We start from the raw sequence: 26,230 nt of genomic DNA, 5'->3' as shown, positions 1-26,230 counted from the left end.
TGAAGGGAAGAGGCCTAGTAGGAGGTTTTAGGTAATTGGAATTATTATCTTGAAAGGGATTGTGGGATCCTGTCTCCCTTTACTGTGTCCCATGCTCTTGCTGTAAGGTAACACTCCATCACAGGTTAAAGCATAAGGACCACCACAGCCACCAGCAGAAACTTCCGAAACTGTGAGCCAAGCATCCATTTTCTCTTTGTTACGTTAGTTATTGCAGGGCTTTGTTACAGAGGTTTGTTACAGAGGCTAACTGACACAGAAGATGAAGGGAAAGAGTATGTGCAAAACTGGGGGGAGGGGGGTGATGTCACTCTTGGAGGGGTTCCATCAGCATCTTCCTGTCAGGGTCTTGGGCCCAGGAACAGCAATGACACATTGTCTTAGAACCTTGATTTTAAGCATCATCCTCTTGGCTTTCTGAGGGCCTCTTGTGCTGCACCAGTGGCCAACACTTTTATCTGAAGAAAATAACTTATTAACCACATACTGCACTAACAGTCATTGAGGAAGCCACAATGAACAGGTGTGGGTCAGTTTTTTTTTTTTTTTTAAATCCCAGGCAATTGTGAGAAAGTGTTTCCTAAGGAACAGACAAGGAGGTGAGTTTGATGAGCTGTAATTACATAGGGAGAGCCATTACAGCTGGGGCCCCGAGTCTACATAGGGCCCTCGGATCAAAACCAGATCATTTTGGAGGCTTTATTTTATCTGTGGGGTCTGGCAGCATCTGTGTCTAGGTTAGAGGGACCCATGCAGAGTTTCTTTGCGGAGCCTCTCTTGGTCATCAGCATCCCTTATTACAGGCAGCCGAGTCTGGGGACCTTGGGGGTTCCCTGAGGCTGAGCTTGCTGTGTATTTTCTGGCAGGTTGTGGTCAGGAGCAGATGACAGTAGCATTGGCACAAGCCACCGTAGCATGGTTTTCATTATACAGTTTCAGCAAAGCCCGGTATTCTCCCTGCGAGGGACACAGGTAAAGCATTAGACACAGGATCCTCAATATAATCAACCTCTTAGTAAATGCAGCCATATAGTCAACCTCTTAATAAATGCAGCCAGTTCTTTCTCTATCCAAGGGCTGTGCCTCTGTGTACTCTACCGACCACAGAATGAAAATACGCATAAAAAGTTGTTTCTGTGCCGAACATGTTTAGACTTCTATGTGTTTTTAAGATCCTCTGGACAGTCCAGTATAATGATCAACATAGAGCTTACATGGCATCAAGTCTTATAAGTCATCTAAAAATGATCAATGTGAACCCAAGGATAAACATAGCTTGTATTGCAAAGACTATACTAATTTAAATAAGGATTTGAGCATCTTGTAATAAATGTTTTCCAATTACATTTATCTGTCTGTCTGTCTGTCTGTCTGTCTGTCTGTCTGTCTATATATCTTAGTGTGTACATGTGTATGGGTATTGGTGTATAAATGCCACAATGTATAGTTAGTTGTATATGTTGGGGGATGTCAAAGAACAACTTGTGGTTATTGGATCTTTTCTTTCATCATGCAGGACTGAGCCCAGGACAGAACTCAGACCAGCAAGCTCCTTCACTTGCTAAGCCATCTTTCTGTCAATATCTGTGGACTTTGGTGTTTGAGGGGTCTGGAACCCATCCCCCATGACTGTTGAAGAACAGTTGTATTTATTGATCAGCTTATAAGTGTTGGACATGGTTCCAGACTGCAGATAAACTAGAACAACACAAGCCAACCCCCTGCCCTGTATAGCTTGTACTTCACTGGGAGAGATGGAAAACTCCCAGGACTGCTGCAGCTGCAGCTGTTACGGAAAAATTCATGCAGGAAGGGGGTGGAAAAGACAGCTGGGTTTGGTGGGATTGATGTTAGCTTGCAACTCTAAGTAGGATGATCAAAGGGAGGCCTGGGAGAGAGAATGCCCTTTAGGCAAATACCTGAAAGAAATGCAAGAGAGTGCCAGGCTACTGTGGGGTTGATGTAACCATATTTGAAAAACAGGCAAGAGCCAAAGGGACTTCAGGGGGAGGAAAAGAAAGGAAGATTGGAAGTCCATAGAAGGCCAGAGTCTCAGGGCTTGGCAGACAATGGGATTATTCACTTCCAAATAAAAGACTCAGGTGTGACAGTTTTCTTGGGTATGTTAGGAACATCTCTCTGGATGTTGTGTTTAAAAGAGGCTGTGCCATTAGCTTAAAGGAAGCTATAGCATTTGAAAGAACGGGCTCTAGATTATAAATGACAAGATACACATGTTTTTATATAAAGGGTGAACTTATTCAGGAAAGCCAGGCTTTCTGGGGGCAGATGAAGGCATGGACTACAAGACAGGAGGCCAGGGTAGGGGCAATGGACAGAGGGCAGTCTGTTTCTGCAGCTCAAGAGGACACTGAAAGTAAGGGCTAGATGAATCTGTGTCCTTGGCAATTTATGGTTCAGGTTGTACCAAGAAAGAGTTCTCATGTTTTGGAACACCAAAGGATCTCCCACTTTTAATTCAGAAGAGAGAAGACACAGAAAAGTACAGGATTATATGCAGGACTATAATTTGGGTCAAGAGGTTGTTCGGTTACAAGGAAAATAAGCTGGTGGAGAGGGACTTATCTAAGTAAGATGGTGTTATCCTTTCTCAGGACAAGGCAATGATAGCAATGGCTGTGTCAATTGCCCTGATCTGGTCAATATATATCTGCATGTGTCCTGAGATGTCACATTGAACTCTATAAACACACCTAATTAATATTCATCAAATACAAGACACATTTTATGCTAGGGAGGTGGTTTAGTTGGCATAAAGTCCGATGTGCAGGCATAAGAACCAGAATTCATATCTCCAGAATCTATGTAAAAATCCAGGGGCAGCAGTGTGCCCCTAAAATCCTAGGGGTGGGAGTGGAGGGTGGAGATAAGTTGCAGGCAGACTTTTCTGTCCCAGCAGGACAAGCTCAGGCTTGTTACTAACTAGCTCTTACATTTTAAATTAATTCATATTTCTTATTTACACCACATGGTACCTTCTTTTTTTTTAAATACAGCAAGTTCATCTCTTAGCAACTTTTGAGACTCCGCCCTTCTTCTTCGAGTTCTGTTTCTGTCTGCAAGTTCTGCCTAATCTCTACGGGTCGAGCTATTGGCCAGTCAGTTCTTCTGTTAACCCATGAGAGTAATACACATTTACAGTGTACAACGATTGTTCTGCAGCAACAAGGAGATCCCTGGAGATCATTGGCCAGTCAGCCCAGGTGAACTGGTGTGTTTCAGGATCAGTGCGAGACCTTGTCTCAGAAACTAAAGGTGAGGGATGGCAAGACGGCTCACTGGTAAAGGTGCTTGTGGCCAAGCCTGACAATCTGAGATTTTCAGGACCCACATGGTGGAAGGTGAGAACTGACTCCTGTAAGTTGTCCTTTGATGTGTCACATGCACTGTGACATGTACATCACACACACATGCACACACACTAAACAAATGTGAAAAATGAACATGGGATGAGATCAAGAAGATACCCAGTGGGGACCTCGGGTCTCTATATACATACATACACATCCTTCACCTGCACACATGTGGATACACCCACACTAACGAGTACATACCACATATACAAAGAAGTAAATAAATAAACACATTTCCAAAAAGGGGAAAAATAACTAAGGTATCGAAAAGTAAATACCGAGTAAAAAGAATCTTGGCTAAAGAGGAACCCGTTAGTCCAGAGCGATCTAGGTGAAGCAGGGGATGTGAATAGGCCCCTCATTTAAATGTTCTCAGCTGACTGCTCGTAGGGAAGCAGAGGCTCTCTGTGTGGCTGTGAGCTGGAGGCCCTGGGTACACTGTGGCTGTTTGTGGACAGTGTGGCCAGCCCCTCTTGGGATCAAGGTCCCCAGCTGTTGTGCTTTATAGGCCTCTGTAGAATGTGTCCCAGAAGGCTATGTCCTCTGTTGGGTCTGCAGGCTGGATGTGGGTAAGGAGTTTGCCAGGTGTCTGCTTCCCAGAAGAGGAGGAGCCCCAGGCTCACAACACTTGGCCACGAGTCTGGCTTACGCTGGATTCCATCTCTTGGAGAACTGTTTATTGGCTGAAGAAGGCAGGGAAGGAGCATCCTGCGGGCTCTGTAGATGAGGACAACGTGGTGCGCGCCGCCAATGGCTCTGCTTCCAATGGTGGGAGATAAAAATGGACTCAGTAGGATCTATACTTTGCAGTTTGAATTTTCATTTTCATCCAGGCCTGCGTCACGCAGTTCAAACCTCCTTCCATGCTGAGCAGCATCAGTGAGTCACAATGCCCAGCCGTGAGAATACATGATCAAACGGCCAGCACTCTTCTGAGAACCATGCGTGAAGCCATGACGCTCTTTCTGTAGGCTGAGTAGAGTTGATGCATTTTCAACTTATGTTATTTAAACTCATGGAGAGTTTATGAGCTGTAACCCTGAGTTAAGATGAGGAGCATCTATAAATCCCTTTATGTCTGGGAGGGTAGATTTCCTGCCAAAGAGCGTCTATGACTTCAAGACCCCACCCCCTTCATTTCATTGGAATTGCTAAGGGTAACTGGTTTTTAAAAAGCCAGCCATGCAAAATGAAATCCAATTGTTAGCAATTATTACATCAGTCTCTAGTGGGGTATTAGAAGAAAAATGAGCTAAGGAAAAGCTTTCAAGTAGCAACAATTTGAAGAAAAGCTCCCTGTGAGAGTTTAGGCTGTGCATGCTAGGAGTGAGGAGAGATTGAATTTCCCTTCCTGGCAGACGTTGTGCGTTTCACAGAAAGGCCCGAGAAGACCACTGGAGAATTCGCAAGAGTGAGGGCTAGAGACTCTAGCTGGGAGAAGGATTCCTACGGAAACCCAAGAGGGCCTGTTCAAGACTGTGTGCGGCAGGAGGGAAACCAACTCAGAGCTGAAACAAAGCTGAAGGGATTTCTTCCGGAAAAGACTCCATGTCTCCTTCAGATTTCAGATGACAGAAAAGAAGCTGAAAACAAGATGTTTGACTGGTTCCATTTTCAGGGTGTTCCATACCATCTCTTCTTCAGTAGCAGGAGGGAAACGCATGGCGATGTCAGAATGGCTTAAATTCACACGTTCCTGAGATAACGTTATTTTGAATAAAAAGGACTTCATGGGAAATGCTAGTCTTAGCTTTGAGTCTTGCTGCTGAATGCTCGGGACAGGCCACTGTATTTACTTGGTGACACCTTGGTGTAGCTTGACTGTACTCATTGTAAGTCTATTGAAACTTAGTCCTCAGCATGAAGACAGAAGGATGTGGGACCCAGTGGAACCTTCAAGAGAGATCTGCCCTTGAGTGGATTCATTCATTCACAGACTAATAGGGTAAAGAGTCAATGGGTTTTCTCGGGAGTGGGTATATTATAAAAATCACTTTGACTCCTTTTGTCCTCTCAAGTCCTGTACTGACTTAGGATGCTACAAAATCCTCAACAGCAAGGAGATCCTCACCAGATGTTCCCCCTTTACCCCAGATGTTCCACACTCTGAGTAGTGGGCTAGGTGCACCTTTATTCTTCTGTGTACGTGTATGTATGTGGTCATGTTTATGTGTGCATATATATACATGCACATAATTATATATACATATAGTTTTATTATATATAAATAATATATGTAATTATGTATATGTATGCATATAAATATCACACACACACATATATATGTATATATATATATATATAATTTTGTGTACACATGCATGTGGAGGCCAAGGACAATCTTGGGTGTCACTCATGTGTCATTCACCTTTTTCCTTTTTTTGAGAAACTCTTACTGACCTAAAACTTGCTAGGCTGGCTGGCCAGAAAGTCCCAGGGGTCTGCCTGTTTCCACTTTTCCAGCCTTCAGATTATAAGTCTGTGCCACCTTGTCTGGCTTTTTAAATGTGGGCTCTGGAGATCAAAACTCAAGTCCTTACATTTGCAAGGTGAGCACGTTCCCGGCTGAGTGTTCTCCCTACCCCTGTTGTTTATATATTACATGGTAAATAGACGCAGACTTAAATCCCAGAAGACACAGAAAGACATTGAAGCCGTTGTGGTCTTGGAAACTGTTCTTTCTGCCAGAAGCTAGTTGCCTCCTACACACTCTAAGCAACTCTGGCCATATGGGGTCCCCACAGACACACCCTCAGCAACTCTGTCCATACGGGGTCCCACAGACACATCCCAACTCTGGCCATACAGAGTTCCCATGGACACACCCCCAATCCTGTGGACAAGATGCCAGCATTTCAACTCTCAGCTGGGTTTGTTCTGGTTCAACCCAAAGCCTTCAACAGAACAGCAATATGAAGCATCAAAAGGTCAAGACCAGCATGCCAAGCATGTCTCCTAATTACACTTTCAAATATTTAAGTAAATTTCTCCTCTTCTTCTTTTCCTCCTCCTCTTCCTCATCTTTATCTTCATCTTCCTCCTCCTCTTTTTTCTCCTCCAAGAGTTAAAGATTTACCTTTTGACATACTATTACATAACAACACAAAACAGAAACCCCAAACCTTACCTGTGGAACATCGAATCCAAGGTTATTGACAGGGCCAGCATAGTATATCTGCTCTGAAAATACATAAAGCATAGATAATATCATTCATTCATTTAAATCAAACCCCCAAGCAATGTGTTCATATTATTTGTGGCCTTAGGGATGTAGATCAAGTCTGGGTAATAAAACAAGAGTAGCCACTGATATAAAAGATTTAATTTCCTGACTCCAAATGGCTCTTCATTTATTGATGAACAACAGTCTCTGTCTGTATGTTGCTTGTTTTCCAATACTGAGGCTGAGAGCACAGAAAGATGTGAGCAGAGCGCTGCCTAGAGAGCGAAAAATGCTTAAAGGAAGCATGGAGGTCACGGAAAGACAGACTGACTGAGTGGTCAAGAGTCCAGCCTGGGGCTGGGATGCAGGGGAAACACAGGGTGGAACTCTGAAGCCACCTGCTCTAATGATCTGACCGGCTCTTTACACTCCTAAGACGTTCCTAAGATGGTTCTGTAATTTAAAAACTGTGTCCGCTTCCTAGGCCTGGAGGAATGCAGGGTTAATGAACGTAAAGCCTAAAGAGTGGCCTGTGCTAAACGTCTGCTACATCCCGGAAGAGGGGAATGCTGAGTTTTACAGGATGGTTGGTCAGAGGCAGGTGTCACCATGGTGGTGACAACTGACTAGTTGAACAAGAAAGAGAATTTTAAAGCTACAGCATAAAGAGAAAGCACTAATGTGGGAAAAGCACCCAAGAAAGCAAAAGGACAGAGACGGAGGTGGCTTGAGGGTCTGGGAGTGCTAGTCATTAAGATAGGGAGTTGGGGAGGAAATAGGGAGTCAGGGTGGAAATAGGGAGATGGGGAGGAAAATGTGTGTTGCGGGTAAAAGGGCTTGATTTCTAAAATGACCAATGAAGGGTCTTTGAGAGCAGTTGGCTATACAGATCTGGAATTTGGGGGAAGAACCAGGGGTGCAGCTATAAATATTTAAGTCATTATCTTGTAGCTACCAATAAAGTCGTGAGACAGGATGAATTCTGCCCTCAAGGAAGACAGAATTAAGGAGAGGAGGGAAGGCCAGAAGCACCCGGGAGGCCCTCCGGCATCCAGAAGCTGGGAGTAGGAAAGCCAGTCAAGAGAATGACTGAATGGCAGAGGAGAAGGAATGATAGGAGTGAAGATAGGAGAGAAGGGCTTTGTCCTGGAGAGAAGCACAAACACAACCCAGAGGAGTTCAGTGTAGGCTGATTTGTAAATTGGCCAGAGAATCAAGGCAGGTTGCCTGACTAAAACGGTTTGGTTTTCTCACTGAAGGTCATAGGCAGAACATGGAGGCAAATGGTGAGAGGCAAAGGAAGTTATTACAGTGTTCCAAGGAAATTCCTTGAGAGGCAGCAGGATTCCTAAGATGTGCTGATAGGGCTTTGTTTGGAGGTTTGTGTCCAGAAACTCAAAGACCCAGTCCCAGTCCCAGGGGAAACATCCACTAGCTTGCTGGAGGCAAGTGTTGGGTTATGGTCACTTTTGTTACTTTCTCCTCTCTAAACGCAGTGTTTGCTGCTGCTGGCTGCTGGAGGGTTCACCTGGTGTCATTTCTACTATGTCTATTAGAAATAAGTCTAGCCGCATTCAGGAGAGGTGAATTACTGGCTGTCTTCTTTTGAAGACAAGAGCAGCAAAGAATTCTTGCCCCTCACATAGAGGTGCTTGTCTTACTGTTCAACACACTGCGTCACTGAATTAAGAACATCGAGTATTTTCCCTGTGCTGAAAGACCCGTCTTTCTTCTGACCCACTTCAGAGGCTTCCTGTCTCAGTCCCATGAAGACCTCCTATATTAAAAAGAAACCATTTTAAAACAGGCCAGCTGTTTGTTTTTAGTCAGTATACAAAACAATGGGTCCCACAGTGACTTTTTTTTCCTGTTTATTTTGAGACAAGGCTGGCTTTGGGTTTACTAAGAGGCTGAGGACGATCTTGAATTTCTGGTCCCCCTACCTCAGCCCTCCAAGTACTGTGATTGCAGGTACACCATCCCCAGATGACACGTCCGTTTTCATGCATGTTGTGGTAGGAGTTAGGTGAAGAGGGGGGTTCTATAGACATCAAGATTAGCATGGGAAACAACGACAACCAAGCCTTTAGCAGAAAGACTGGAGACCTTTCCTCACCAGGGCTACATGGAAGGGACAAAGCATGTGTGAGAACACACTTCCAAAAGCCGGGAAAGGTAGACGTTATGTGAATGACTGTAAAGTCAAATTCCAGGGGTCTTGGGCTAAGTCCAGGGTGTCTGTCTGTCTCTGTCTCTCTTTCTCTTTCTCATATTAAAACCTAATTTGTGTGTCTTTCTGTATATACATATGTGTGTGTATGTGTGTGTGTGCGCATGCACTCACGCTCTGGGGTGACCACTGAGGCCGGAGACAGTATCAGATCCTTGGAGCTGGAGTTATAGGCATTTGTAAGCTGCTCCGTGTAATGGGAACCACGTTCTGTTCCTGTGATAGAAGTGCCCTTAACCACTGAGCCGTCTCTCCAACCCCAACTTTCTTGCTAATCAGTTGTCTCCATTTCTAAAGCTATCAGTGTCCCTGGTCCAGTTCTTTGTGCCTTAATACATGAATCTTGAAACCCCAGCAGGTGCCCTCTGGAATTGGGTGCATACCTACAACACACATTATGATACTTGTAATATTTACCCCCCAATTCCCTCCCTTCTCACCTGCTCTCCTGCTGGTCCCCTTCCACCCTCAAACAATCTGCCCTATGATTTCTCTCTGCATGGTTGGATTTCTGTAGCATACTTCATGCCCACTTTAATGCTCTTGGGTGGCCCAGGGCAAATGACTCGAGCCAGGAAGCAGAGACTGGTGGAAGGCCCAGCTCTCTTGGTCACTAGCAAAGTGACATAGAGCAATCTTGCTCAACTCAGCTTCTAGATTCACAAAACAGAAATAGAAAAACTTCCTGCAGGGTTCAAGGAGGACTAGAGTCCTTGTCTGTGGCCTCATTGGGCAGAGTGTGGTCTCCAGGAAGGGTAGTGACAGTTGCCATTAGGTGAGTATCAGGCACCTCAGAGAAGTGTCATTTGATGCATTCTGACAGTTACCGTGGCCCTCAGTTTTGGAAGGCCTTGTGCGGAAGCATCTGTTTTCCCTTCTCGCATTTTCAAAGATGGACACGTACAGCTGTGTGAAGAACGCCATGTGGAGAACGCCGTGTCGATGATCCCTGCTCTTCTCCGATGCTCACTTAATGCCTCAGGGTTTGCTAATTTGTGCTCTTCGCTCTTAACGGGTCCTTCTCTGCGAGAAGTTTTCATTAAATTGGTTTTCTATGCTTCACACTTTCAACTGGAGCTTTTTTGGAGCCCATGAAGTTCCTGAGAATAGCTACAAGGAACTCAGGGAAGTGACTTTTTGTTGTTAACTCGACAAAACAACACCTAAAATTAAACTCTCGTTCCTTCCCTTCTCAGGCCCTCTTAGTTTCTGAGATTCCTTTAATTAACATTCTCACACTTTATACTATAAAAAGATCCCCAGGATTCTTGCACCCATTTCTTTTTTTCCCTCATTGAAATACTTATTTGTTTTTAATGTGCAGAAGATTGAAGAAATTCGCTTCCTTGACCCCAGAAATGTTTTTTAAAAATTGCCTTTTTTTCCTTATTAAAGTGAGTAAATTGACTTCAGTTCAAATGCACTTAATTTGATTGTCTTTTTGGTGAGCCAACGATTGAAATTCTGCTTACTATGTAAGCGCTGGACCACTGAGCCCCATTCCTACCCCGAAACTGACTTCTACAGCATGGACTTGAAGGCCCCACAGGGTCTGGAAGAAACAGGCTTGGGGTAAAGGCTGCTCCTTCCTTTCACCACCCCTAGGAACCATGACCAGCCCTGGTCCCAGCCTCTCAGTCCATGATGTGTCCAGCCCTGGTCCTGCCTCTGCAATTCTTTTACCAGTAAGGTCAGCATGGGTGGGCAGAAGCCCTTGTTGGATGAGTCCCACTGACCTCAGGGAGAACCTGGTGCCCTGGGCCTAGCGCTCTCCTTCAATCTCTTTAGTTCTAGCCTGGTTCAGTCCTTGCTAGGTTCAGTTAGTCACTCTGTTCTACTGGTGTGTGGGAGGGCCACTTCCTCAGCAGGTTCCACTGAGCTTGGCCAATTGTTCTGCTTCTTTGTTCTCCAAATCCAGGCAGAGGCTTGAGCGTAGGTGCTCCCATAGTGGAGATGATCCCAGAGTAGAGATGATGCTCCCAGAGTGGAGATGATGCTCCCAGAGTGGAGATGATGCTCCCAGAGTGGAGATGCTCCCAGAGTGGAGATGATGCTCCCAGAGTGGAGATGATGCTCCCAGAGTGGAGATGATGCTCCCAGAGTGGAGATGCTCCCAGAGTGGAGATGATGCTCCCAGAGTGGACATGCTCCCAGAGTGGACATGCTCCCAGAGTGGACATGCTCCCAGAGTGGACATGCTCCCAGAGTGGACATGCTCCCAGAGTGGAGATGATGCTCCCAGAGTGGACATGATGCTCCCAGAGTGGAGATGATGCTCCCAGAGTGGACATGCTCCCAGAGTGGTGAGCTCTACACGCAGCATTTGCATCCTTTTTCAGGCCTTGCCGGAACCTCATTGGAATCTCTTTTACTTTCCCAACATTTAAGCATCACTATAGTGTTTTAACAACATGAAAATACATAGACTAAGGATTATGCTGCCAAGTCTATTAGTTTACATAGAATGAGGGCTTTATTTTAAGGATTATTATTTTTATGAGCTATGTTGGGGACTGAACCTAGAGCTTTGCCCATGTTAAGCAAGTCCTTGATCACTGAGCTACACTCTCAGGCCTCATTTATTTGTTTCCTTAGTCTTTCTCTCAGGCTCTGAGACAGGAGCATTTACTTTTTGGCTGACCATCTGTCAAAATCCTCTAGAGGAATTAGATGTTCAATAGCTGCCCTCTAGGGTGCAGCTGTTGTTCCTGTATGGGATCCGTGTCTGAATTTATAACAGGTAGTTCACCCAGTCCTGTCTTTCTGCCTTGGCTCTTTACCCTTTCTCTGGCTTTGGCAGGGCAGCTGTTTGCCACACACAGGCAGGCTTCTGAACTTGCAATAATGAGTTTTAGAAAGCTATCTATGAATAGCTATGTGAATACATCCATTGGGAAGATACCTGTGCCAGATAGTGTTTTGTCAACTCTCTATACAAACTAGAGTCCTATTGGAAGAAGAAATCACATTTGAGACAACACCTCCATCAGATTGGCCTATAGGGAAGTCTGTGGGGGTCATTCTCTTGAGTAGTGATTGACGTGGGAGGCCTAGTCCACTGTTGGCAGTTACACCACTGAATAGACAGTCCCAGGGTATATAATAAAGGCAGGTGAACGTGAGCCTAGAGAGCAAGCCCGTAAATAGTGTTCCTCCATGACCTTTGCTTCAGTTCCTGCCTCCGCATTCCTGCCCTGACATCTCGCCACGATGGACTGTTAGCTGTAAGATGAAATAAACCCTTTCCTCCCAGTTGCTTTTGGTGCTTACAACCAGAGAGCAAAGCAGGATAACGTGTAAACGCTCCTTTCTTTTCTTTTGAAAATCCAACATTTGTGTAAGCATTGTCTTTCCTGGTGCCTCTTTTTAAAATCTACAGTGTGCAGTACCTCTGCTTAATAATTACTTTCATGTGCTCTGACCTTTTCTGAAATTCTTTCTTGTGGTACAGTCAAGGACCTAGCTTTCCCAGAGTGGAGGTCCTTAAGGATGCCGGTATGCATGTCGGGGTCATGTGAGTCAGGCTGCGAGTATTGCTGGGCCAGTAGGGGGAGCTGGTTCTCCCAAGCTATAGGAAATTATTGGCAAAGTGTATATCAAAGATATTTAAGGCTATCCAATGGAATCAAACACTCCCAGTGTCAGCCCATCAATAAGAACACCTAAGAGCTACCCTGTTAGCAAAGTTTCCGGCTAATAGCACAGGACTACGAAGTCCAGTTTCCCCCCACCCTGTGCATCTGATCTCAAGAACTGGAATCTTACAGCTGGAATTCCGTGCCTGTGATGGTTAATGCTGTCAACTAGACAGGGTCTGGAACTGGCTATGAGAGTGGCTTCTGGGCAGGTGAGGGAGTTTCTACACTGAGTTAATGGAAGTGGCCACTCTAAATGTGGGTGGCATGATTCTGTGGTCCAGAATCTCTGGCTGAAGAAGGTAGAAGCTGGCAGAGTATCAGCATGGCCTTTGTCTGCTTCTTGGCCGTGGATGTAATGTGGCCAGATACCTCTCCTTTCCTGCCATGATAAACTGTATCTCCTAGAGTGAACCAAAAGAAACTCCTCTTTAAGGTTTTCTTGTTCGACGTTTGATCACAGCAGTGAGGAAATTCAATTTTGCCCTGGGACAAATGCCATTCCTTTGTTTCTTAGTTCCTAGCTAGTAACTATTCTCTCCATTGTTAGTTGATGAATTTATTTTTTTTTTAACTTTTAGTATCCATATATAAAGGGACCCATGTCATACCTGTCCTTTCTCTGGCTTATTTCACTTGGCACATTGTTCCATTGTCCTCCAGTTTTAGCCATGGTTTTAAGAAATGATGGGATTTCCTTCTTTAGGATAGGAAACACTCTATTGTGTAGAAATGTAGAAACATTCACCTGCTGATGTTTCTACTTCTTGTCTACTTGATGCTGTTTTGAAGAAAGGGAACTCCTGTACTCTCTTGGTGGGATTACAGTACAACTATAGAGAGAAAAATGGAGATGCTTTCAGGACCATGATCTAACAGAGCTCTTTGCATGCAGGGGAGGTTTGTGGATCTGGGGGACACAGCCTTTGCTCTCCAAGGGCACAGTGGGATGGAGCCCAATGAAAACTAAGGGAAGAAAACCACGAGAGAGGCGAAGGTGAAGGTGAAGAAGACAGAGCACACTGCCTGTCTCTGGAGGGAAAGGCAGGGAGTGTGTTACTGCACTCTAGTGAGCTGGGAATAAAACCCTTCCCCTCTCCCTACCTCTGGGTATTTACTGAACCAAATCTAGACAAAGGTTGAGTATGGTTCCTCCAACACAGCTCTTCATGCCAGCACTCCAGGCCCTGCCCTCTCCTCTCCTCTCCTCTCCTCCCTCTCCTCTCCTCTCCTCTCCTCTCCTCTCCTCTCCTCTCCTCTCCTCTCCTCTCCTCTCCTCTCCTCTCCTCTCCCCTCCTCTCCTATCCCTTCCTCTCCTCTCCTCCCCTCCCCTCCACTCCCTTCCCCTCCCCTCCTCTCCTCTCCTCTCCTCTCCTCTCCTCTCCTCCCCTCCCCTTCTTTTCTCTTCCCCTGCCCTGCCCTGCCCTGCCATCTTTTCACATCTGTTCCTGTTCCCTTCTTTCTTGTTCCCCTCTCCCCTCCATTCCCTTCCCTTCTCTCTCTGTTTCTCTCTCTGTCTGTCTCTCTATCTGTTTCTCTGTCTCTCTGTGTATGTACTTGTGTGTTCACACATATGTGCATGCTGGGAATTAGACCAGGGCCTTGTATGTTTCTGGGCGATTTGTCTTGTAGAGTTTCTGAGTTGTATCTGCTTCACTTTTGAGAATTTTTATTTTGCATATATGGGTATTTTACCTAGTTTGTATACCACTTGTGCCTAGTGTGTTGAGGCCAGACTGCATGTGTGTGTGTGTGTGTGGGGGGGTGGGTTTAGATTCCCTGTAACTGGAATTACAGATGGTTGTGAGTCACCATATGGATGCTGGGCGTTGAATCCAGGCTCTCTGGAAGAGCAGCTTCACTCCTGAGCCATCGCTCTACCCCGCTTTCATTTTCTTTTGAAGGACACCCCGGGAGTTTCCACCGCACACCTGCTTCAAGTCTCAGATGGGCCTGCAGGGGCCTGACCATATGCTTGCAGAGAGTATGTGGTGATGGGGGAGAGAAGCGGAAATCCAGAGGTGGCTGTGGCCCTCTGGTGCCATGTCAGATCAAGGGACTGCCACCTGGGCATAGGACTCTGTGTCAGAGATGACATGGAGAGGAACTAGGAAATCGGTGATGCTAAACCCCAGAGGATGCCCTTGACCTAGGAGCCTCCTGACCTTGAGAAGGACAATCATGAAAGATAGGCTGCAATTCCCCCAAAATGGTGATCAGAGCCATGATACAGTGAAGGCAAGCTTCTCCTCCTCATTGAGTTCCTCCCCCCCACCAACTCTCCCCCACTCATGCTTAGCGTTAGGCTTTTGAGTCCGAGTCCCTCATTTCTGTATTTCCACAGGGAGGATCTCCAATGCAGAGTACGCCCTGGTAGAAGGTACCTGCTATGCTTTGAATACAGTTTGTCTCCCTCCAAACCCATGTGATGTCGTGGTATAGGGAGTGGGATCTTTGAGAAGCATTTGGTCCTTGGGGTTATATAACATCCTCCTAAGAGACTGGTGCGCTGGCTCTGTAGGAGCTGCGCTGTTAGAAGAACAGGTCTGCAGTAAAGCAGAGCGGTTCCTTTCATTACCTCTTCTTGCTCCTAAGTCACCTTATGAAGCAACATGAGGCCCTCAGCGGATGTGGGCATCCTTACTTGGACTGCAGAACTATCGATCTAAACAAACTAATTCCTTTATGAATTACCCGGGCTCAAGGACTCTGCTATAGAACTAGAAAATAGGCCACGTCCCTGCCCTATTTTCCTTGCGTCCACCGTCTTAGGGTTTCACTTGCTATGATGGAGGTGAAAGCGACCTGGGGAGGGATGGGTTTATTTCATCTTATGCTTCTAGTTAATGGTCCATCAGTGAGAGAGTCAGGACAAGAACTCAACCAGGCCAGGAACCTGGAAGCAGGAATGAATGAGAGGACATGGAATAGTGAGCGCTGCTTACTGGCTTGCTCCCATAGATGTCTCAGCCTGGTTTTCTTTCTTTCTTTTTTTTTTTTTTGCATTCTCAAGAATACTTGCCCATGGGTGGCGCAGCCCACAGGGCACTGGGCCTGGCCACATCCATCATTAGTCAAGCAGAAACCCCACAGGCTTGCCTATAGGCAGATCTTAGGGAGGCATTTTCTCAATTGAGGTTCCTTTCTCCCAGATGACTCCAACTTGTGGAAAGTAGTCAAAAAAACTAGCCAGCCCCCACACCAAGGCTACATTGGAGCTAGCGCTGGCCCAAGAAACTCAGCTGTTGATTCATTTGGACCTGGTTCTGCTGCTAGGCCACCCAGTCTCCAGATTATGATGGAAATGAGCTGGAGCTGGTTCACTGGCTTTTAAGCCAAACACCAGGAAGGAGAATTTCCAGGTCCTGAACTGTGCCTGTGAAGTCTCTGAGCCTCAGACTTTGGGAGGAGATGGTGGCTGAGAGAGATGGACACAGAGGTGAAGATGACATCTGAGCACAGGAGGGAATGAGTTGGGCGGTATGGAATGGGGGTACTTCCAGCTTCTCTGGGTTCTCTGTTCTCTTTGAGTTTTCAGCACTGAGCAGCACAGCACAATATGTAACAAGTAATGACATAATGAGCCGTCTAACAAGCTGGATTTGAAACCCATGGACAGTATTTGAAACTTTTCCTGAGAGGATTATTTTCCTTAATAATAACATATATGATTGGTCAATAATGAGAACATATTGCCTTTAGCTACTACTTGTGCTACACTTAGAGTGCATCTCACTTTGGTCTGGCCATGGTTCAAGGATTTCACAGACCCAGTGGCTGACGGCTACTGCAATGGACAGTCATGAAGGAGAGATGGGGAAGGGGATCCTGTGAGCAGTGAGACTCATTGGCAGCTTCCTCCCCCAAATCTGTTTACTTTCTGCTCAAGTTCTATGTGAGAAATAACCACCTCTTGGGAAGCACAACAAAGAGAACTCAGCTGGCTCTTTATTCTCTCTCCTCTTACTGCCCTATTCCTGGATTTCTGTAAAGACTAAGCACCACTCTCAAATAAACCTTGTCAGTTGGTGGAGCGCCTGGATACCCAGGTAAAGAGATCTTCAGAAACCTGGGCAGGGCTGACAAGAATGTTGTCTGTTGTCGTCATGACAGAGAATGCAGCATAAGCATTGAGGAGGCCTGCGTGTCTCTGACCTGGGGACTCTGGGGACTCCAGGGAATGTTTACTTAGTTAAAATGCAAATACCAGCAACCTTAGGGTCAACCTGGGGTAGATGGAGAAAGGAAGAGTTGTCCTTTTAAATTAGCTTCTTAAACCATTATTGCTTGAAAGTGTGTGAGTCACTGAATTAGATTTATGGAATCTCATAACCGGCTAAGGACTTGGAAAGAAGCTAAGTGTTGTCTTAGAAAATTAAAATTGCTTCTGGTCCTAGGCCATCGTTAGCCTTACTATATTGGGCTCAAACTAAACAAACTGGCTGATGTTGAAGGACAGTTTTAACCCACAATTGGATGACATACAGTGGTACTTATATTTGAGGACAGAGACACATCACCAGAACCACACCATTCCTTAACAACTGGGGGCTCTCCTTTCATTTTGTGTAATGGAGAGGAGTCTCCTTTTGCTTAGCCATTGCTCATATCCACTCTTTTGTGGCCATTATTCCTAGGTCTGTGCTCTGCCGTTCAAGAGTAAAGCCGTTCTACTCATTCAGTAAAAAGACTATTGCTTCTGTTGATTCTCCATGAATTTGCAGCAGTAGTGGCTGCCCAGGAGCTACTTGAAGTCTACAGACAAGGAATAAAACATGAAGATAAGAAAGGGTTCAAAGCAAGGCGACAGAAATGCAAATAGAGTTCTCCCCAGAGATGCAGGAAACCTGAGAGACTTGGCTTAGCTGACCTCTGGGGAGTACTTGGCTTGGACCAGAGGCATTTTTCCTGCCCCCTGTGAGGAAAAAGAACTTCAGCTTCTAAGCCTCAAGGCCTCCAGTGCCTCTTCAGGTGCCTCGTTAAGATGCAGACTTCCACTCCCAGACTGATGATTCCCTGGGGATTTCTAGCCCAGGTTTGGGAATCCGTCATTAGCTGCTTCAAGTAGCTGCTGTGGATGCTATTTTTGAATGCCTACAGTAGAAGCAAGGTTTCATACACATTAGCCCACATTTTCCTTTGATCATCCATTGGGTTCAGTCTCATTTTCTTTATTGTACACATGGGGAAACTGAGGCTCAGCAAGTAGGTGGCTTGCCCAAGGTTACATAATTGGTAAGTAGCTAAATCTGTAGTTCTGGTTCCAGAACCCATGAGTGTCCACGAGGATAGTGGTTTTCAGGGTGTGGTCCCTAGACCAGCACCGTCAGTTTCTCAAGAGAGGTCTGCAAAGGCATTGCTGAGTCATTCCTGGTCCTGAGATTAGCTTGTCATTAGCTTGGGAGATTAGCTTGTTCTTTAAGCAATCTCCCAAAACTTATTGCTTCACTAAGTTGGACTTTGGGGGTATCCTCTCCTTGGTCTGTCATGGGTTCCCTACCTGGGGTGAGTACCCTCTCTCTAGGCACATTGGTACCCAAGGTTTACACGTTCTCAGAATTCTCTTCATGAGCCTGAATCTTGAGGATGGTCCATCCATCTACCGTTACATGCAGCCTCCAAGCAAAGCTGATGCGTGTTCAGTAATGAGAGCTGCTGGGCTGAGTCTGGCCCCATTCTCTTCTGCAGTAGTCAGACAGGGTGATGAGGCAGGGAGCAAGACTTTGTCCCAGAATAATAGTGCTTTTGGTGACATGCTGTCTGCAGTTACAAAATGACAGTGGGGATGAGGATGGAAGGAGAGAGCAGACAATTTTCTAGGTTCATCCATGGGAAGAGGAATGAAGACATCTTGTCACTTAGGCTATTGAAAGGTCTGATGAGGGTCGGGACTCGAAACTGGGAAGAGGAGAATAAAATGTGGGGACCATCGGAGCAGGAAGCCTGCAGCAAGAGAGTTTGCCGAAGCAGGTGGTTTCAAATGGCCCCCAGAAGCCAGATCAGTGAACGTGTAAAACAGGGGTGACATATTTCATAATTGAGGCTTCAAATGGAGCTGCTTAATCTCCTTCTGTTATGGCAGAGCTCAGTGACCAGATTCTCCGGGTTTGCATTTGTCAAACAAGTGAATAATGAGGCCTGTGGACGTGCTGTGTCTCCAGCAAGCTTCATGGAGGTTGTCAGGTTGTCAGCATAGATTAATGCTCTTCAATGTACTCCCCGGAAGGTGGTTTTTTGGCCTTGTCGTCTACTATAGCAGCGTGGGTAGGAAGTATTTTACAGAGAGTGCTTAATGGGAGTTCTTCCAAATCTAGTCAATGAAGAGATTGCATTCGCATTGCTCGGCCCCTCTTTCACAGACCCAGAAAAGCAGCACCCTGAAATTGAAGTAATGAAGGCACGAGAGAAGCAAATGGATGCTGATCTGTGGATTTAGGTAGAAGCGTTCAGATGAATTTTGGATCGGCATAGACAGTGAGGCTGCAGTATCTATCCCAGAGGTTAATGGTGTCCTAATGATAATCAGGTGTAGATGCTTAGCGAGAACCAGGACAGCAGAAAACACCCCCACCCCCCCCACCACCACCATGGGACCCAAAGGAAAGGAAGACAAGGAGTCAGAAGGGAGCACCTAGGGCTCCCTTTTTTTGCATATGTAAAATCAGTAAGCACCACGGTCCAAGCCCTTAGCTGCTGTCAGGACTAATATCTGCCCCAAGGGCAGTATCACGCTTATGTATGGCTCTCAGTGGATCTCCTGGATATTGAAATTCTTATAATTATGATGTATTTACCATATTGGACAAACAATTAAAATAGGAAAGTTGATTTATGCAGAAGATAAGCCAGAGAGCAATTATTTTCTAGACTCAAGAACTATTCAGGGACTTGGGATTTGGCTCTGTTGGTGGGGTCCTTGTGGAGCACCCATGAGGCCCTGGGCTTGATCCCCAGCACTCCATAAGATGGGCATGGTGGCACATGCCTGTAATCCCAGCACTCAGAGGAGAGAAGCAGGAGAATAAGAAGTTCAGAGTCATCGTCAGCTACGTCTTAGAATACTTGAGAGCTCACCTCAAATACAAACAAGTAACAACCAGTTAAACAAAGACTCTACAAAACAACCAAAAGACCCTGCAAAACAACCAAAAGCCTAAGAATTCTTCACTTTGCAAGAAATGTCCCTGTGGTATTTCTTTCAACCCTAAGAGTTTAAAGTTAATGAGTTTAATATCCAAACTCAGTTTTGTCCTGTAGCTTTCGTAGAGCACAAAGTGACATATATTCACATCTGTTGTATTTTGGCATAGATTCTAGTTCTATATAAATGCGTCTTGGACAAGGACAAGGCCCACTTATCAGCAGTTCTTGTGGGTGAGCACCGTCCCCAACACTTTTCTAGGTTCCTAACTTGAGAATGACACGGTCAAGTCCTTTCGGTGTCCGTCGTGTTGTGCCCCGCATCTGTTAGAGATGTCCCAAAGCACTCATGTCTGTGTGTACAGATGTGCCCAGTGCCTTTGCATATGACTCTCACGCTTGTCTCTCCTAGCTTTTAAATTTTGATTTTGTTGGTTTGGGGAATAGGTTGCTGCTTTAGCATTTAGCATTTCATTCATTGTAGCAAGTATCTAGTTAATCCTAAGGAAGAGGAAATATTTATCGTGGGTCGGGAGTTTAGAGGCTCAAGTCCATGATCAGATGGTTCTATTACTGTGGGCCTGTAAAAACACAACAGGAGCATGCTCAGAGCAAATCCATTTCACTCAAAGCAAGGAAACCAGAGAAAGAAGAGAAATGGAGTTCCACACCTCCAGAGACCTAAGGTCTACCGTTAGACCCCACATCCTAATAGTTCTATCACGCACCAACAGCACCACCCAAAATACAGATCTTTTAAAGTAGGAGCCCTTTGGAGACATTTAAAGTAAACTGTTATAGCTGGATGCAACAGACGCCCACAAATCAATTCATTAAATATTGAGTTACTTCTAAAGTCAATTATGAACTTGGTGCTGTGAGATCAATGCCAATTTTGGCTACTCTGGCTAGACTTCACAGAGGTTTAGCCAGAACCAAGTCAGCGATGTGCAGGTTATCAGGAGCGGAGGAATCACACACTCATTGTTTACTTCATGACTTCGGCCTGGGCCTTTGCTCAAAATCCCATGTTCATTTCCAGCAGAGACACTTGCTGATATGTGGTCCTACGAGAAGAACATGCATTGCCATACCCCTTTGAGAAATTTCTCCCAGTTTGTTTTTGAGTGCAGTGTGATGTGGAGGAGGCCTCTTCATATTCCAAGCTAATTTATCTTCATGGTCATTCAGGCCCATGATTATTTTTTGGCTCTATTTAACATTCTACTCTCACCATTCTGAGACAGGATATTCTATGGAACTCATTGAATAACACTAACCCTACTGAGAAGAGACATGGAGAAGCACACACACACACACACACACACACACACACACACACACACACAGAGAGAGAGAGAGAGAGAGAGAGACAGAGAGAGAGACAGAGAGAGAGAGACAGAGAGAGACAGAGAGAGAGAGACAGAGAGAGAGAGAGACAGAGAGAGAGAGAGAGAGAGAGAGACAGAGAGAGAGAGAGAGAGAGAGAGAGAGAGAGAGAGAGAGAGAGAGAGAGAGAGAGAGAGAGAGAGAGAAACCTCGGGGAGATTTTCTATGAAGATGACTATGGGGTTATCTTGTTGGGGCTTTCTGAAACCCCACTTCATCTGTTCAAATAAAGCTAGGAAAAACAACAACAACAACAACGTGAAGCATTTTCTCTTCTTATATCTTTATTTTTTTTTTAAATTTTTTTAATGATTTATTTAACTTTATGTCATTGGTGTGAAGGTGTCAGATCTCATGGAACTGCATTTTCAGACAGTTGTGAGCTGCCATGTGGGTGCTGGGAATTGAACCCGGGTCCTCTGGAAGAGCAGTCAGTGCTCTTAACCGCTGAGCCATCTCTCCAGCCCTCTTCTTATATCTTTAAAATATTATACTTCTGGCTGCTAAATGTGTGAGATTTCCTCCCACCCTACCCACTTCTTCAGTATCAGCTGGCATCCTACATTTCAGTTCCTTTCTGGCACTAATCAGTGAGTGCTGACCCCACAGGTTAAGGGTTCAATTCCACAAGACTTTCCCTTCCACGCAGATGCCAACCATAAGCAGCAGGCTCTCAGAATATTCACACTTTCCTTTTGAATTTGTGACTGCAGCCAGGGCATTCAACTGAGTTCCTCCCCCCTTTTTTTTGCTTGATAATTTGCTAAAACAGCTTGGAGAACCCAGGAAAATACTTGCTAACGTTTCTCAGTTTGCTTTGAAAGGTATCACAGAGGATATAAGTGAACACACAAAGCAGGCTATGTGGAGATCTGGGCAGAGTTTTCATGTCTACTCTTGGCACAGTGCCCTCCAGGGACCTGCACCCACACTCTAGGGCTCTTTTTGGCATTTCCCCCCCAACATAGACATGATTTGGTATTAACTCAGTCCCCTATTCCTTATCAGAAGATAGAAGCGGGCAGGGTGGGAGGTTCCTGACTTGTGATGTGACTCTGCCTTTCTGATGACCAGTGGCAGAGCCAACCAAGGTGGACTTGAATAGAGCAAAGACACTCGTCACCCAAGAGAGTTCAAGGGACGTAGTAGCTCTGTCCATGACAAACATGGAACCAAAAGAGGTTTTTCTAGTTTCTCTGTGGCTCAAGAAGTTACAAAGGTTTTAGAAGCTGCTGGAAACTGAGGACAGAGAATATATGTTGTAAGATGCAGTACCATAGAAGCAATAACAAGCCTTCTACACTTTGTGAGGTTGACAGAAGCAGTACATTGGTTAATACACATGACATTCTGGCACAGGTGCCTAGTGCAGTCAAGAGCTATGATGCTGCTGACTGCTACCTGTGACGATTTCCTAAAGGGATCAAAGTGCTTTTCAGCTGTGGTGGGGATTGGGTTAACCCGGCGTGGTTCTCACTCCAGGGAATTGTATAAATAGATATAAATATAAATATTGTAGCTGTAATTCTTGCTTGATAACTGTTTTGTTATATGTAATTTTACTATGTTAAAGTTAAAGCCTTCCTTTCCTTATTAAACAGGAAAAGGGAAATGGTGTAGGAGGTCCTTCTGTATTTGTGTTGCTTTCATTGGTTGAATAAAGAAACTGCCTTGGCCTTTTGATAGGGCAGAACTTAGATAGGCAAGGAAGGCAGAACTGGATGCTGGGAAGAAGGGCAGTGTGGCAGACGCCATGATTTCCTGCCCGTGAGACGGACGCTGGTTAGAATTTTTCCCGGTAAGCCATAACCCCGTGGTGTTACACAGATTGGTAGAAATGGGTTAGATCAGGATGTGAGAGTTGGCCAATAAGAGGCTAGAAATAATGGGCCAGACAGTGATTTAATTAATACAATTTTCTGTGTGGTTATTTCAGGGGTTAAGCTAGCTGTGCGGTGGGACGCAGCCCGCTCCCCCCTCCTACAACAATGGTGATATAATATGCTTTTCTGTCATATTGTCTTTAAAAACTGGGCCTGTACTTTAGACTTATGGCATACTGCAGTGCAGACTGGCATAATAATTCATAATAACTACATGCGGCTTGTGATCCCTACTCAGGGCAGCCGGGGTCTAACTAAAATATAGCCCAAATTAATATCTGCTAAGGTAACTGTGATAAGTAATGTGGATAAGAGGAAAGCTAAACTACCCAATGGCAGGACATTATACCTGTGTGACAGTCCCTGAGTGTGGTGGGGACTTCTCCAGCTTGTCTCCTTAAGGTCAGTAATTAGGTGTGGTCATTAAGAGCATGCTTCCAAACTCACTTTAGTCTTAAATATTGATATTGAGCATTTGCAGCTTGTCTAAAAGCACCAAACGCAAATGAATCTATGTTACCCAAGTTAGAGAGTATGTGGTATAGAAGATGCTTCATGCCTTATCTCTGTCTCCCTAAGCTCAGAGCCTGGATGAAGGGGCTCAGGGATCTTAGGAGAAGAAAGAGGAACTGGTTTTGGATGATTCCCTGATGGTCTATTTGACTCTGATTGAGAACTTTCTACAGATGTTCTAGGAAACAGCTGGTTTGACTATAGACCACGGCATCTGGATGCACATAAATGTTACATTTATACTGCATTGTGATTTGTTCAATGTGCAACAGCCTGTGTCTACAAAAAAGATGAATGTACTTTAGTTTAGAAATCCCTATTGCCAAAAGAGTATGAACATACAAATTGAGCACATGCTGTTGGAGAAATGATGCCAAGAGACTCAACGGTCAAGGTCTGTCAAGTCTTCAGTTTGTTCAACACAGTTCCTGCCAAGTGCCATGAAATGAGATAGAAAAAAATGAGGTGTGTCTGTGTTCAGTTCCACACCCCTCTGAATCTGAACTATGCCATGTTCCTCTTTGGATTCTCTTAGATTTCTGTTGGGGAGGAGAACTTGTTCCCCCCAATGCATAAACAATGGGCAGTCCTTGGAATCCTTGGGTTCAAGGGCTGTCATTTGGCTTTTTGTTCCAAAGCGCCCCTCTTGCCTTAGTAGCTGAGGTAGAGCAGAGAAGATGAACAGTACATTTTATTCATTACAGCTGTTTTCTTTTGGGGGGGGGGGGTGTTAGAGAACAGCCAGAGGAATCCAGGTGCTGAAGAATGTGTGGTAAGCACCACACAGCCCCTGACCTGCAGATGGCAGCAGACTGTGTTACCCACAGTGGATGGCATCTTTTCCTTCCTCTCTGCTAAGAAGAACTGCAAGGCCCCAGGGACTCAGTCTCGAGCCTGCCATGTAAACAGCAGCTTGTGCTTGGGTTTGATGACTCTGGTTCTCCCTGGTGTCATTCGCTGCTTCGGAGCACAGTGTTAATCACTGCAACTGCCCTTTCTGCAGCAGGTTAAAAAACACAACAACCCAAGAGACCTCTGAATTTTAAGATTCCATTTTTCTGGCTTATTTAATTTACATAATAATTTGTGCAGCGCTTGCGTATCCCTTACTTGGTTGTTTAATACTAAATAAAATTTCCGGGCAATTCCCCAAATGCGAGCCCCTCTGCCTGCCTCTGCAGTCATTGTCCCCATAGCAATAAGGAAAGGAAATGACTGTGGGCTGCCTGCCCAGCATTAAGATAGGTATAAGGCAAGCTTTCTGAGCTGCTCAACAGATTTAGACTCCTTAAACTGTTTGAGGGAACAATATTTCTCCTGTTTTATTAATTATATTAAAACCATGCACAGGATAAATAGTAAGGTTTTTCTTAATCGTGGAGGAGCAAAACAATTTCCTCCATGGGAGGATTTGATGAGCTTCCTGTGTCTAGTCATGCAGAACCACCCTTACACACTCTCAACTATGTGCACAGGTGTCCTCCTATCCAGCCTATCCTCTGCCCACACCATATTCAGTAAAAACACACGTTTGCTATCTCTTTATGATATAGCTCTCTCTGCCATGTCCACAGAGACTGGAAGCAGAAATAATCATGCCTTCAAGGAGTGCAGACACACACACACACACACACACACACACACACACACACACACAAACCTGAAGCTGAGATGGGGCAATAACAGAAGTTGGAACCATAAATCGTTGCTAATCACAAAACACTCAGTAATTTTTTTTAGTAATTTTTTTCTATCGCGCTTCACCCCCATAATAGTTAATCAGCCTCTCCGCCATCGGCTCCCCCACACAATTCCCTGGCTCTGGCAATGATGGAAGCAGTTAATCTGGTTGGGTTTGGAGGGAAGATTCTTGGGTTAAGTTGGCATGGAAGATAAATGGGAGCAGATGTTACAGGCCAAAGGGACCCCCAGACATAGCACCTGTTAACACGCAGCCTGTGGTCAGAAAGGAGGAACCTTTGGCTGAGATGCTGAAGGTGCCCATGGGGGGTGGGACAGGATGCAACTGGAGAAGCAGGGCAGTGAAGGTTATGATGTGCGTTGCTCATTGTAGAGGATTGACTGTGTAATCAACCTATGTTTCCAGCAGCAGATGAATGGATAAAGAAAATACGACCCATACACAAAGGAATATTATTCAAACATGAATATGTATAGCTGAACACCTTGTTACAGGATTCAGATAACTTAAAAGGAGTCAGAGTCAGGCAAGCAATTCTTTTTTTTTTTTTTTTTTTTTGGTTTTTCGAGACAGGGTTTCTCTGTAGCTTTGTAGCCTGTCCTGGAACTAGCTCTTGTAGACCAGGCTGGTCTCGAACTCACAGAGATCTGCCTGCCTCTGCCTCCCGAGTGCTGGGATTAAAGGCGTGCGCCACCACCGCCTGGCCTTCCAGGCAAGCAATTCTTTATTCCCTAGTTTGTTTGTGTTCTCAGCTGTGGAACACCACTGGGCTGAGCTACCTCATAGGCTGACCTGGCATTTTGTTTATTCCTGCTCAGTGTAAACACCACTTGTGGTAACTTTGAACCGGTTTTATAAATCTCTTTCCTCAAGCCAATAATGTCCTGGAAGTCAGAAAACATCCTTCGTTCATCTAAGGTTCCCTAGAGCATTTGGCATCAAGTAAGGGACTTAATCATTGTGGAAGGGGGAAGGGAGGCAGGGAGGAATGGAGCCAGAAAAAGACAGAGTGGACCGCAAAAGAGAGGAAGAAAGGGAGGGGGAAAAGAAGGGATTGAAGAAATAGAGGGGAGGAGTTGGCTAAGTGTGGCTAGCTAAGACAAGGCAGGTAGAAAGGATTAGATGAAAAAATTTTCAATAAAATACTTGCAAATCAAATTTAAGAAAAAATAAGAAAGTTCATTTATCACCATCAAGCCAG

At 45.2% G+C, this 26,230-nt stretch overlaps 1 protein-coding gene across 1 annotated transcript in view; it reads right to left on the bottom strand.

Moving 5' to 3' along the window:
- Window positions 1–685: 685 nt before the first annotated feature.
- Window positions 686–26,230, bottom strand: part of Ly86 (lymphocyte antigen 86) — a 59,531-nt gene continuing 33,986 nt past the window's right edge. The window contains exons 4-5 of the mRNA XM_038335050.1: window positions 6,502–6,554; window positions 686–957 (exon numbers count right to left, since the gene is read on the bottom strand). Coding sequence (XP_038190978.1) covers window positions 874–957; window positions 6,502–6,554 — 137 coding nt within the window. The 3' untranslated portion in view covers window positions 686–873. The remainder of the gene's footprint in view (window positions 958–6,501; window positions 6,555–26,230) is intronic.

This window comes from Arvicola amphibius, chromosome 6, assembly GCF_903992535.2.
Source record: "Arvicola amphibius chromosome 6, mArvAmp1.2, whole genome shotgun sequence".
NCBI classification, from domain to species: domain Eukaryota; kingdom Metazoa; phylum Chordata; class Mammalia; order Rodentia; family Cricetidae; genus Arvicola; species Arvicola amphibius.
The sequence above is the reverse complement of the archived record's forward strand: the minus strand, read 5'-3'. Positions and strand labels throughout refer to the sequence as shown.